Below are 12,616 nucleotides of genomic sequence, written 5' to 3'. Positions count from 1 at the left end.
GGTCGATATGCAGCCACGAACACGAAGCACCGAGTCGTTTTAATATTAACTGCCCTCTATTGGGGGACATTCATTCACAAACACAACGGCGGCAGGTCTCCGAGGGCGACCCGGAGCAGCCAGTTTCGCCGTATTTGAAACAGAAACAACAACAACGCAAACAGAGCAACGCCCAGGGCACTTTGGAGTGTAAACAGCGTCGACGATGTGGTTTCGGGTGCCGAGAGCAAGGACATTCAGCACGAAAGCGGCCATTGTGCCCACGGTGTGACAGCCGTGTTGAGGTGGTCGATATCGACCTCTGCTCTCTCCGAGTGGCGGACGTAACTGTCCTAACCAGCGGGCCAGAAATGGTCAGCTCGGCACCTGATCCTTTCCGCACAGCGCCGCTCAAGCATGCCGTCTGGAGTTTGGATGGGTTGATCTTGGTACGCCTGGAGGCGTCATGTATAGGTAGCGGAGCGGAGCGGGACGAGGAGGAGATGGGATTCGGGGCCTCATAGAAGAGCCATTGCCTGGGACTTGGACTTGGGGATGCATGATCGAAATATGGATCTTGCGGTATGCTTAGTGGTATGGGATTGAGTAGACAGCCAGTCCTATGTACCTACAATACTGTTTTCACTACCTACATGCCTGTTTATTGAGATGAGAATATTGAGATTGGATGATAGTATCTCTGTCTATCAGTGAGCCTATGCATGCGTGTAATGAGCGTAAATGATTGGTCAATGGCTGCGCCTATTAAATCCAATGGCTTAGTCACCCCACCCTTGGCAGAAAATTGGATATGGGTGCTCAAGCGGCATCTCACAGCCAGCTTCACCACATCAGACGACCACAAGTAACAATGCAGCGCCACGCTTTGCGTTCGGTGTGCAGCCGGACAAGGCCAGAGCTCGAGCAGGCCTCGGACGCTCTCCGAAATTGTATCCGCCAATTCTCGACGACACAATTGCAGGCCGCCAACCCTCCCAATGGCCCCGGCAACCAGAACCGACCTACCCCGGCCGGCGCTCCCAAGGTTCTCAACGTGAAGAGCCTGCCTCTCCGAGGAAGAGGAGGATTCCGCGGACGTGGTGCACTCCGTGGACGAGGCGGATTCGCTGGACGAGGCGGATTCGCTGGAAGAGGAGGATCTTCAGCTGGCGGCCCGCCTCGATCATCTTCGCCCGTTCGCGGAGGCGGTTTCCGCGGTAGAGGTAGAGGAGCTGCCCGAGGTCGAGGCCGGGGAGGCAAGAAGGAAGTTCGAAAGCGAGACGATGACGACAAGGACAAGACGAGAGGCCGTGGTGATCAGTACTCAACAATGGACCCCGACGAGCGACACTTTGACGACTCAATGCGATATGGCGTGCGAACCGAGTACACACCCTCGCTGACTCTCGAGTCTATCGTCGAATTTGCGCCCGCCGTGCCGGGCTCCGCTACCGGAAACTCGGCCACCGTCCTCCAGAACCTCAGTGTCCTGGGCACGGCTGATCACGTCGGTGCCCCGCAAGCCTTCCAAGCCCGCCACTACGCCTCCGAGGTTGAGACCGGCGGACTACGCTTCTTCGCCGACGCCGAAGCCAAGAAGGCTGCCGAGAAGCACATGCAGGACAAGATCCAGGCCGAGGGCGGAGAGTCCAAGGGCCCCGCCATCTCGGACGCCGAGGAGGCCGTCCGCAAGGTCATCACACAAAAGGCCGTCAGCGGGCAGCACGAGACCCCCAAGTTCGCGACCGACCCCGTTGGCGTGTCCCGCTCGTGGCACCTCCGGGCCGAGACGTACACGACCAGCGACGTCAACGCTTTCGAGAAGAAGCTGACTTCGCTGCTGGTCAAGAAGGGAGGCAACGGGAAGCAAGCACGAGCTTAGAGTGATCAAAGACGGAAGAAAAAAGATCAGTGTACACTTTGTCATGATATGTAATACTAGTACAATGTCCCACACACACACACACTCGCACGCCTGAATGTCAGGCATCTATGATGATACACACACATGGCCCTCATGAAATCTACAGCTGGCGGATGGTCTGGGCCTCCTCCTGGTCAATCTCCTTCATCTTCTTGTCCTGGACCTTTTGCAGCTCCTTCTCAGCCTTCTTGACCACGTCGGGCAGCACGGCGCCCGTCTTCTTCCAGTCCTTGAGCACCTTTTCATGCTTGGACCTCGCCTGGCGGATGCGGTCTTTCCACAGCTGCACGGCCTCCTTGATGCGGCGGACCACGTCGTCCTTGCGCTCCAGCTCCACCTTGAGCAGCAGCTCGAGCTCGTTGTCCTCGGACCGCTGCGGCTGCTGGTTGAACTCACGGCTCGACTGCACCGCCGACATGATGGGCTTGATGTAGGCCTTGTCGTGCACCAGCAGCGAGATTGTCCGGCCAGAACGGGGCACCACCTGCGCGAGCTCCCGCAGCGGGAACGATCCGTCTCCGGCCTCGGGGTCCTTGACGGCCACGGGGAGGGAGCCAAGGTTTGTAGGGTTGAAGCGTCCTCCGTGAACCATGCCCGCCAACTGCGTCTTGAAGTGGGCATCAATGGGTGCGTATGCCGCTACCACGGAGCTAAAGTCGAGAGGATCTTCCGGGTTAGGCTGAGCGCCGCTGCCCGCCTCCGTGTCGTACTCGGCCTTGTTAACAGTCCCGGCCGCAGCCTTGGCATTGGGGCTGTTGCTCGCGGCCGCGATCTTGCGCTTCTTTAGAAGAGCGGGCGAGCTGGAGAAGCAGCGGGGGAGGGGCTGAGCGGCAGCTATCGAGGCGATCGGCCGGCGGGAGAGGGTCTGGAGGGAGGATCTAGCCCATTGTCAGTCAATTGTCGTCGCAAGTTTTGCTTCGAGTCAAGAGTCAAGACTTACCCCTCCGAGGACGCCAATTGGCGCAGGCAGTTCCTCACGGGTCCATGAGCTCGTGATAGCGCCATTGTCGTGTATATGCTGCGTAGAATGGTAGGATGAGGAAAGTCAGTGTCTGTCGAGTTCCAGAGCTTCGACGTCAGATCAGTTGCAGGTTTCACACGTCGTGGGCTGATAAGATAAGGGTCGTTGAATTATGAGGGGTTCTATTGGTGCAGGACAACTCTTGGCTCTGCTCATTCACTCTACAAGGTCTCTATAGAGGGGTAGAGCTCGAGGATTTGAAGGAGCATTATAACAGTAAATGGATATGTGGTTATGATGAAGCATTCGAGTTGTTGAGGGCATTATGGTCGTTGAGCTTTATCCATTGTTAGAGAGTCTAGTCTTTGCAGCTTGATACCTAACCCAGGTACCATAAGAGGGACAGCTGATCTCCAGCTACCAGCATGATCGAACGAACAGTAGTTACTTGCTAGCGGTTTCGAAAACTATTCTCTACTCCAATTCACACTCCCTTTTCTACAGTTTCTCTCAATTGCCTATCCAAAGAGAATAACACATCGTCAACCTTCGCTTGCTGTCCCCGAAAGTATCACACTTAGGTCCTGTTAGAAACTCTCGTCACCATCAATTGGTCGTGTGGTGTAGTGGTATCACATTGGTCTTACAGAGGAACATCCTCTAGAACACCACAGGTCGTAGGTTCGAACCCTGCCACGATCAATCTTTTTGGCTTCGCATGTACCTTGTGAATCTTCTTTTTGTTCCCAGTGAACGGCTTGTCCGTATCTGTTCCTGTTGGATAGACGATCTGTCAATTGACACTGGCCTATGACTTCCCATGACTTGGCACCGACCTGGACAGGGGTTTTAGGGATAGACACTTCATTTTTACCGTCATGCAAGGGTTGATGATACATACGGCAATAATCATTCCCTCAATAAGACTCCCTCAACACAGTTCATAGGTGAAGTGTTTAATCAAAGTTCTACCCTGGTCTAGGATTTCGCTTCTAATCAGCCGGACCTTCACAGCTGGTCAGACTCTTGCACCGACTCAGATATCTAGCAACACCGCCTTACAAGGTATCCCCTTTCTCAAAACCAAGACAGTGACCGAGACAGCTTCCCATCCGCGGAGATGCACAAAAATGTGATTCAAGTGTCTTAAACATTTGAGATGTCGCAGTTCCAGATATCGTGTTCGCCTCGCCTATCGGGTTCCGTACCCGAGTCACCATACGCCTGGCTTCAAATTTCTTGAGTCAATGTTCATCCAGCAGAGAAGCGATTGAAGCAAGGATAAGCTGAAAGGCTTTTACAGGTAATGAAAGAGGCAAAGGTCAGCAGGTGTTATTGTTCGCTGGTGACAGCTCCGTTCTTCTCCCTAGTATTATCCTATCTTGATCGTCATGTCCATCCCATCTCATGACTGGAGAGCCTTGCCCATTCCTCCGTATGTAATCATCTTGGTGATCTGGTACTCGGAAATACCGTACAGCGAGCCCTCACGGCCGAAGCCACTCTCCTTGACGCCACCAAAGGGTGCAGCAGGGTCCGAGATGATACCAGTGTTGACGCCCACCATGCCCACCTCGAGGGCCTCTGCGATGCGGTGCACCCGCTCGAGATCGCGCGAGAAGAAGTAACCAGCCAGGCCAACTTCGGTGTTGTTGGCCATTCTAACCACCTCTTCCTCCGTCTCGAAGGGGAAGAGACCAGCCACAGGTCCAAATGTCTCCTGCGACGCCATGTCCATGTCAGATGTCATATCTCGAATAACGGTAGGTGCGTAAAAGTTGGAGCCCAGGTTGTTAAGTCTCTGGCCTCCAATAGTGACCTTGCCACCCTTCTTCTCGGCATCCTTGACGTGATCCTCGGCCTTTTGGACTGCACGATCGTGGATCAGAGGCCCATGTGTGACACCCTGCTCAAAACCGTTACCCACGCTAAATGTCTTGACCTTTTCGGTAAACTTCTTAACAAATTCATCATAGATGCCACGCTGGACGTAGATGCGGTTAGCACACACGCACGTCTGTCCCGAGGATCGGAACTTGGACGAAATAGCTCCAGCAACGGCAGCATCGACGTCGGCGTCATCAAAGACGATGAACGGGGCGTTGCCACCGAGCTCCATCGAGAGCTTCTTGAGAGTACCAGCCGACTGCTTCATAAGGAGCTTACCAACCCCAGTGGACCCAGTGAAGGAAATCTTCTTGATGGTAGGATCAGAAGTAAGAAGCTCGCCGAGTTCAGGGGTATTCTCCATAGAAGTCACCACATTAACGACGCCCTTGGGAATACCTGCCCTATGAGCCAGCTCGGCCAGAGCCAGAGAAGTAAATGGCGTCTCGGCGGGGGCCTTGCAGACAACTGTGCAACCCGCTGCCAGCGCAGGTCCAATCTTTCGAGTGATCATGGCCGCAGGGAAGTTCCATCTAATATCTGGTCAATACTCTGTATCTGAAGATACTCGGTCACTTACGGTGTAATCAAACCGCACACTCCCACGGGTTCCTTGATGGTCCATACCCGGTTTCCAGGGACAGAGCTGGGAATAGTGTCACCGTACACTCGCGGGGCCTCCTCGCTAAACCACTCGAGGAAGTTGGCAGCATAAGTGGTCTCGCCCTTGGCATCAGCAATAGGCTTTCCGTTCTCCCAGGTAATGAGCTTGGCGATATCCTCAGCATTAGCAGTCATCTGCTCATACCATGCGCGCAACAGCTTGGACCGCTCACGACCCGTCTTGGAACGGAAAGAAGGGAAAGCATCGGCAGCTGCTCTAATGGCCGACTGGGTATCCTCTGCATTGAACTCGGGACAGGTTCCGATAAGCTCGCCGTTTGATGGATCTAGATGGGATGTTGGATTTCACAGATAAGGTGCGAGACTGGGTGGTGATTGAAGCTTACCGTTCACCTTGAACGTCTTGCCCGACTTGGCCTTGACCCATTCACCGTTGACATAGCAGACATCCTGCTTCAGAAGGGATGGATCTTTGAGCTGAGCAAGTGTTAGCGGGGCTGTAGAAACTCACCCGCGGGCTTATCATACCTTAGGAGGCGCCATGTTGGAAGCTCTCCGAGTGATCATTAAAGCAATGGCTGGAGACTGTCGCAGCGCGCCTCGCGAAGAGGGAGCAACCAAGCGTTGAAGCAGAACCATGATGGGCGACAAGCAATGGAAGTACTTAAAGCGCAAGGAGTAGAGTTTGCCACTACGGGAACCAATTGACAGCAGACGACGAACTGACGACACAGAAACGAAAAAAAGATGAGATGCCCCCCGTCGTGACCTGTCCCGAATGATGATGGTGGAAGGGAATGACGGCTGTGATTGCGGGGTGACGTCTTTTACGTAGAAGCATCATCCCCAAGCTTGTGTGGGGCGCGACTGCCGGAGCCGGGAACTGCTACCGGTCGGCACCGGCAAGGCAAGTGCGATCCGATCTATCCATTGCGGAGGCCGAAGACGGCACCCCGAACGCGGGGGAAGCTCAGGCCGTTACCGGCACGGTATCACAACAGGGTCTACTCTGTAGATACCCATTGTCAAATCAGCATGAAGTATGAAACTCTACTCTACCGGCTCACATCCCAAGGAATGAGGTCATCGTCAATGCTCGCCTTCGCCTTTATCTACCTCTTAGACTCAACGAGTGGAGTATCAGCCGTGACCGGGTCTCACCCGACCTGCCCATTCAGGTAGATCAACCGACGAAATAGGAAAGTTTGCGCCAAGTAACTATCGAGCTTTGGTAACTTGTAATTAATCTCATATATCCATCCATATACATATATGTATACATATCGGTGACATGTTAAAGACAGAACCTGGCTGTGGCTCATTTGGCCCAACCTCGTGTTTCATGGTATATCATCCAAAACTCCAAACACCCAATGCTATCCATATCCAAGGAAAATTTCGCCCATCCTCCGTGTGTGTACATGTCATGAACCTGCGTCTCCCAGAAACGGGGTCCTTTTCAACTCTTGGCCATACATTCGTGCTTCCTCTTATGCAAACCGGGTCTGCTGGGACCGCAGCGGCAGTTGGCGATCCAATGTGTGAAAGGCCTGTGTTCTGGGCGTAAAGGGAATGGCCCGGGCGCTGGTGGGTGTCTTCATGTTGTGCATCTCCCAAATACCTTGTCCCTCCTTGGACTCCGAGGGCGTAGATTCCTCTTCCTCGTCGTCGTCTTCGGGGATATCGTTAATCTTGTTGGGGCACATGGCATAAATGGCAAAGGCCAGGTTGGCCACGTAGACCAGGCTATTCAACTTGTCAGCAACTAGAACCCGTGTCTGGGAGGTAGTGACTTACAGCAACCAGAGCGTTACCACGAGCTGACCCTGAGCGATCCTGCAGCTCTTGTACTTGCCGTATGGCTTGGCAAGGCCACAGCCATAACGCCAGTACCAGGCGGCTGGAGCAGGATGTTCTGGATCGGCATAATCGGGTCCAATCTGTCCGTAGACGCTCACGGTGTAGAGGGTAACCATGCTGACGTTGATGAAGGTGGCCAGGATCGGATACCAGACCTTCATGATAAAGGCGGTAAGCTTGCTGAGCAGGAAGAATAGTGAAATGACGGCAATGGCCACATTGTAGTCGGTGAATCTGCTCCGTCTCAGTCAACGCTGTTGCGTGCGATTAATCCGGTAATCAACTCACGTGCGAGTCCAGATGAGGGCGATCTTGGGCAGTGGCTGATAGTTGGCGTAGGCGTACAGAATCATGGCCGGGTTCGAGTTCAGCGGAGGGTCGTGCTCCCAGCCGATCCGCCACATGTCAGAGCGATAGAGATCAGGCTGCGCGATGCTCGTGAGAGCAAGAATGGGAATGACACCAGCCAGCTCAATGGGCATCAGCCACCACGTCGCCTTTCTCGAGACAAAAGGCCATCTCCGATTGATGATGCGGTAGGTCCTTCGGGTGGGCTCTTCGCCGCCCTTGGGCTCCTTGAGCTGCTTGGACGAGGAACGGGCGAGGAACTTCATACTGTCGAGGTGGGGTTGGTGAGGGTATGTTTCTTTTGCTGGCTCTTGCTGGGTGCTTGGCTGCTCTTGATTCTAGTGTCGATTCCACATCAGAGGTCGTCGCGCCGTCTATAATTAGGCCGTTGGTCAGGTTCGTCGATACACAGTCGTTGGCCCGCAACCTGGTCACCGACGTCAAGTCAAGCTGAGGAGTTGGAGGGAAAAAGAGCTCTGGTCCGATGGCGTGGCAGGTTGGGGGCTGGCAAGCGTTTAAGGGCCGGCCATCCAAGGTGGCCGGCAAAGAGGGAACCACCCATGCGCCGGCCCCCATGTGCCATGCTCTGTGAGAGGCTCCTGGTGCTGTGAGAGGCCACTGTGACGGGATGCGACTGACCAGCGACCGACCTGTGAGCGCTGGAGGAGCCGGCGTCTGGAGGCATTTCCATCTTTCCATCACTGCATCTCGACGACGAGCATCAACGGCGTTTGCCAATCAGAGGCCGAATCCGCCATGATCTGCTCTGTTTAAGCGCCCGGGTGGGAACCCGGCGCTGATGGGGCCGCCCGATTGGCCTGCCCGGTGGCTGGGCCGTCCTCGTCCTGCCAATGGGCATCCCGCGCTGCCGCTTCACCTGTGAATGCCGTGCGTTTGGGAAACGCTGGCTTGCTCAGCGCCAGGGATTTGTTCCTTTGCTCTCCAAGAGCTTGCAGGTCCGACCTGGTAGCTAAGAGATCGTGTGTGATTGCTTGCCGTGCCGTACTGCGGAAGCTGGCGTTCCCGCTCCATTGCCGTGCCTCGTCGCCGTCTTCTTGTCCACCGAGCCAGTCTGTATGGCCCTTAGCCGCTGGTGTTGCTATTGTCAGTCGAGGCTCGATATGAATCATGTCAGGCATGTCCCTTGGGTATGGAATAGTCACATCGTGGGTCGAGGAATGAGCTGAAGGTAAACGCCATGGTATCGCTTCTCATCGGAGTTGGTTGATCTATCTTGATGGCAATGTGGTTCCTGTGAAGGCTTCAGACGACGAGTTAAAATAATTGATGGGCGAAAGCAACTGGACTCGTCACGTCTGAGCCTCGACTTGTGCGACACCCGTCTCACATCGTGGTTGCGTCGTGATAAAAATAACACGGATAGGTAGTGGGGTCGTCTTGGTAGGCCGGGAAGTGAATGTTAATCCTCGTTTCAAGTGAAGGCATTCCCATTATGGACCATACGCCAAAGGGTATTGAGAGCTGGATGATCCGTGTGCTGCCTTCGTGGCCAGAGAGACCGGGTATAGTACCCAGTGACACTGTCCATGAGCATACCGGCCCCAGGTACAGTAAGCTCATGAGGAGCACTGGCACATTGCAACTGAGCTACCCTATGGTCACAGACCTCCCATGCCTGGCGAGCTGGCTTGGTGAAGTGACACATCAACACTGTGCAACTCGACATCTGTCCGGGGTAGATCCGATACGACCACGCTGCACAGGTAGCAATGCACTTGTCCATGTGCATGGTTGAAATACCTCGCAAATGAGACAACAAGGCTGTGGGCGGGAGGGATCTTGCCGTCAGTTCAGTGTGAGGTTCACCAACGCCTCCTAAGAGTCGGTGCAAAGTGTGGTGTACCGGAACACCATGGGGTTCATGGTAAATGCCCATTCCCATGGTAAAATAGCATACCAGGTCTGGGTCAGCGTGTCAACCTCAGACATGCTCATGCTTAGGTGCTGATATCAACCGGAAGCTTTTCCTCTCACCGCGAGACAACCAAAGCCGCTCGCCCCCCTGGCGTCAACAACTTATCCAGAGGAGACCGAAACAGCCACCAGCGTCACCTCATCACCTGCGTGCAACGATTTTCCGGCATCATGGGAGTAACGGGATGGCTGCGCGGGACGAGGCCGCCCGCCCAGAAGGAAAATGTCACTCGCCCGATCTCAACAATCTCCACACCGCTTCGAACCTTGGAGACGATTCTATGCATCCGGACACGTCAAACTAGACTCGACGGGACCCAACTGCCGGCTGATTGGGCTGGTTGCGAAAGCCAACTCGGCCGACAAACTCTGTTGCTGACGGCCCAGAAGACTGCCTCCTCAAGGGGAACAATGGGACGGGTTTCGGACCGAGCCCTCATCACCGAGCACCTTGAGGCTGGCCCGCGTATTTGATACGGCTTGAGCTTTCTCGCGCCAAATGCCAAGGCCGACCCTTTAGCCAAGACCCAGGGCCCTCGTCCAGACCATGTTCTCTGGGACCTGTGGAGACGCTTGTGAGAAGGCCGACAGGGGCACTGGGCCAGGCGGGGCACCAGGTCTCAAGGCGTGCGAGGAAAAGACCGTTCTAGATCCCCATGATCGTCATCGGCGTTTCTTGATGTGGGCGAGCGAGTTCCACTGCATCCGTTCGACGCACGGGACGCTGCCACCACCATTTGCCCATTTTCCGAAGAGATCGGGAACTTTTTTTCTTTCTTATTTTTTCTTTGCCCGGTGCTTCACCCCCTTCTCTTAGTCTCTCACTCGCTCATTCGCCCCGTGGCCTGTGGGCTTTGCATGTCATTCCCATGCTCTGCGCCCTATCACCTCCTCTCCTTATACCAACCGAGGCACGCCAGGAGGCTGAAGGGAGAAACAGGTGCAGAATGAGGCTTGCTTCGGTAACTGTCATTCATGACTCCCCACTTCATTAACGAGCCATGCTCAGAAGGGGAATTCGCGAAGGCGCCTCTGTTCAGCCCCGAAGACCTCTGGTGTGGAAGGGGCAGAAGCTAGAGGCGAGAGGAAATGTCGACAAATTGTGATGAGCTGTTCCATATGGACGTTGCTGATAAATTAATTCGAACGGCGCCTGATGTGGTTACCGTGGGACTGACTTATCGAAGGTCTGGCCCTACATAGGCCCTGTCGCAGCACTCATTGTGCTGGTGCCAAGACGTTGCACCGATGCTTCTGCCGCCGTTTACGACTGCTGCGGAGTAGCACCAGCCAATATCCTCCATCGTGCATGTCGACCCTGTCTCTGTCTCCCTCTTGCTGTCTCTAAGCATGACCTGACAGGTACAGTATGTCGGTTGTGTCGTCGACGGATGGGAGGAAACTGATGACTGACTAGGGGGAGCCTACTGCGTGGGTGGTCGCGAGGTAAAAGCGAAGCCAAACCAGAGCATGACCTGTCCCATGTCACTTCTTCGTCTGGTTCTGCCGGTTTGTGTCCGTTCGTTTCATTCGTCTCGTAAAGTACTAAGCCGGCCGCGTGTGTGGAGTGTGGATCTGCCGCATGGCTCAATCGAAGCCAGAAGCGCGTCCGCCAATGTAAAGCCAGACAAGTAAAGTGTCTCAGGCGCATGGACTTGGCACAAGAGCCGCTGCAATGTCAAGCCTGGGGTCTCTGACTCTGGGGGCCTCGCAATTGCTGAGAGGGCTCGTTGAAGAGGCTCCTTCGATATCCAGTGCGGAATCTTAGCGTGGCCATGGTCTTTGTCATGGCCCTTGTCCCAAGTGCCAAGCCGGGCCTCCAAAGCGCAGGAGCGTCGTATATCCACCCGCTAGGCGCCGCAAGCCAATTCCCCATCCCAATCTCCATGGCTAGCGAACCCCGGTTCTGTCTGATGCTGGCGAGGGTGCGGCGCTCGGTGCTGTCGGGGTCGGTTGTGGTAGAGACAGAAGTTGGGGAGAGCTGAAGCGATTGTTGATCCCTTCCATCTTTTCTTAGCTTTGATTACTTTTTCTAGCCCTGTGCTTTGCTGATATGTTCCGTATTGGGCATTGGGCAAGTGCCTTGGGTGGTTACCTAGTTACAGCTGGACCTGTAGGAGCCGGTAACCTCGTGCCTTCCCCAATGCCGAACCGCCCACTGGGATTTGCATCGCACCTTCCAGCTGGAAGCTCAGCTTGAATGCGAATGCGGAGATTCCGCCGTACCTACCTTGCCTTGCCTACCTACCACAACTTATCTCCCCGGACGTGACTTGACTTGACTTCCACGCTTCTCCCCCTTCCAGTTCCAACCACCATCTCCATCCTTTCGGGAACCCTCTGCTGTGCTGCAACGTCCGTCCTCCAGAGAGAGACGACATTCCATCAGACTCCCATCCATCTCTTGTTTGCCCCCTGATCGATGGCTCCAGTCGGACCCTGGCCCTGGATCCCCCAATTATCACTGCGCTGACCCAGACCCGACCTTTGCTGCTCAAAAGGTCGCGTTACCGAGACTCGCTTCCACCTGGTACTGCCTGATGACCTAGAATTCCCCTCCGTGCGGCTCTTCCGGCCCTACTGGACCGCTCTTCACGTCAGGACCCGTCCGTCCTCTTTCGACCCCGATTCCCGATCCCCGCCACTCGGACAAGAACAGTTGGAGCTTGGAGTCAAAAGTTGGATAGACTCGAAGGCTCTTTTGTTTCGTATTGGCTATTTGAGACTTCCCCTTTCCCACAAGCCAAACCCACGTTGCGTCCGAGTCAAGCTGCATGGTCCCAGTCGACGAGCGCTACCGAACACTTTAGCTGGAAATCCCCTGCAACCGTTCCGTCTGATCCCTTATCCCATCTCGATCCCTATCCCATTTCTTCCCCCCTCCCCCCCCTCTTGGACGCCGTAATTCTCGACATATACCTGCCTGGCCGGGCTAATTGCGCCGCCCAGAGAGGTACCTGGCAGAAATCCAGCATTGACTGCATCCTCCCCATCCCCACTCCCGCAGTCAGGTAACTTTCACCACCAACCACCACCACTGTTTCCGAAATATACACACGACATCCCTACGCACACCTCCACTGCGTGCACATACGCTC

The 12,616-nt window shown here is 55.0% G+C and overlaps 4 protein-coding genes across 4 annotated transcripts; 1 reads left to right on the top strand and 3 right to left on the bottom strand.

Moving 5' to 3' along the window:
- Window positions 1-826: 826 nt before the first annotated feature.
- Window positions 827-1,861, top strand: NCS57_00141200 (uncharacterized protein; the record flags this gene model as incomplete). The annotated part of the gene is made up of 1 exon (XM_053051477.1): window positions 827-1,861. The coding sequence occupies exon 1, from the start codon at window positions 851-853 to the stop codon at window positions 1,859-1,861; it is 1,011 nt and encodes a 336-aa protein (XP_052919992.1). The 5' UTR covers window positions 827-850.
- A 142-nt stretch (window positions 1,862-2,003) lies between these two features.
- NCS57_00141100 (uncharacterized protein) lies at window positions 2,004-3,291 on the bottom strand (the record flags this gene model as incomplete). Its single annotated transcript, XM_053051476.1, has 3 exons — window positions 2,004-2,781; window positions 2,844-3,011; window positions 3,257-3,291. 3 exons carry the CDS (start codon window positions 3,289-3,291, stop codon window positions 2,004-2,006), a joined length of 981 nt encoding a protein of 326 aa, XP_052919991.1.
- Window positions 3,292-4,269: 978 nt separating this feature from the next.
- NCS57_00141000 (Succinate-semialdehyde dehydrogenase) lies at window positions 4,270-6,014 on the bottom strand (the record flags this gene model as incomplete). Its single annotated transcript, XM_053051475.1, has 4 exons — window positions 4,270-5,284; window positions 5,332-5,701; window positions 5,762-5,852; window positions 5,904-6,014. The coding sequence occupies 4 exons, from the start codon at window positions 6,012-6,014 to the stop codon at window positions 4,270-4,272; spliced, it is 1,587 nt and encodes a 528-aa protein (XP_052919990.1).
- Window positions 6,015-6,865: 851 nt separating this feature from the next.
- NCS57_00140900 (uncharacterized protein) lies at window positions 6,866-7,849 on the bottom strand (the record flags this gene model as incomplete). Its single annotated transcript, XM_053051474.1, has 3 exons — window positions 6,866-7,121; window positions 7,173-7,469; window positions 7,524-7,849. 3 exons carry the CDS (start codon window positions 7,847-7,849, stop codon window positions 6,866-6,868), a joined length of 879 nt encoding a protein of 292 aa, XP_052919989.1.
- Window positions 7,850-12,616: the final 4,767 nt, after the last annotated feature.

Source organism: Fusarium keratoplasticum, chromosome 1 (genome assembly GCF_025433545.1).
Source record: "Fusarium keratoplasticum isolate Fu6.1 chromosome 1, whole genome shotgun sequence".
Lineage (NCBI taxonomy): Eukaryota > Fungi > Ascomycota > Sordariomycetes > Hypocreales > Nectriaceae > Fusarium > Fusarium keratoplasticum.
This window is presented reverse-complemented; position numbering and strand designations above follow the sequence as displayed.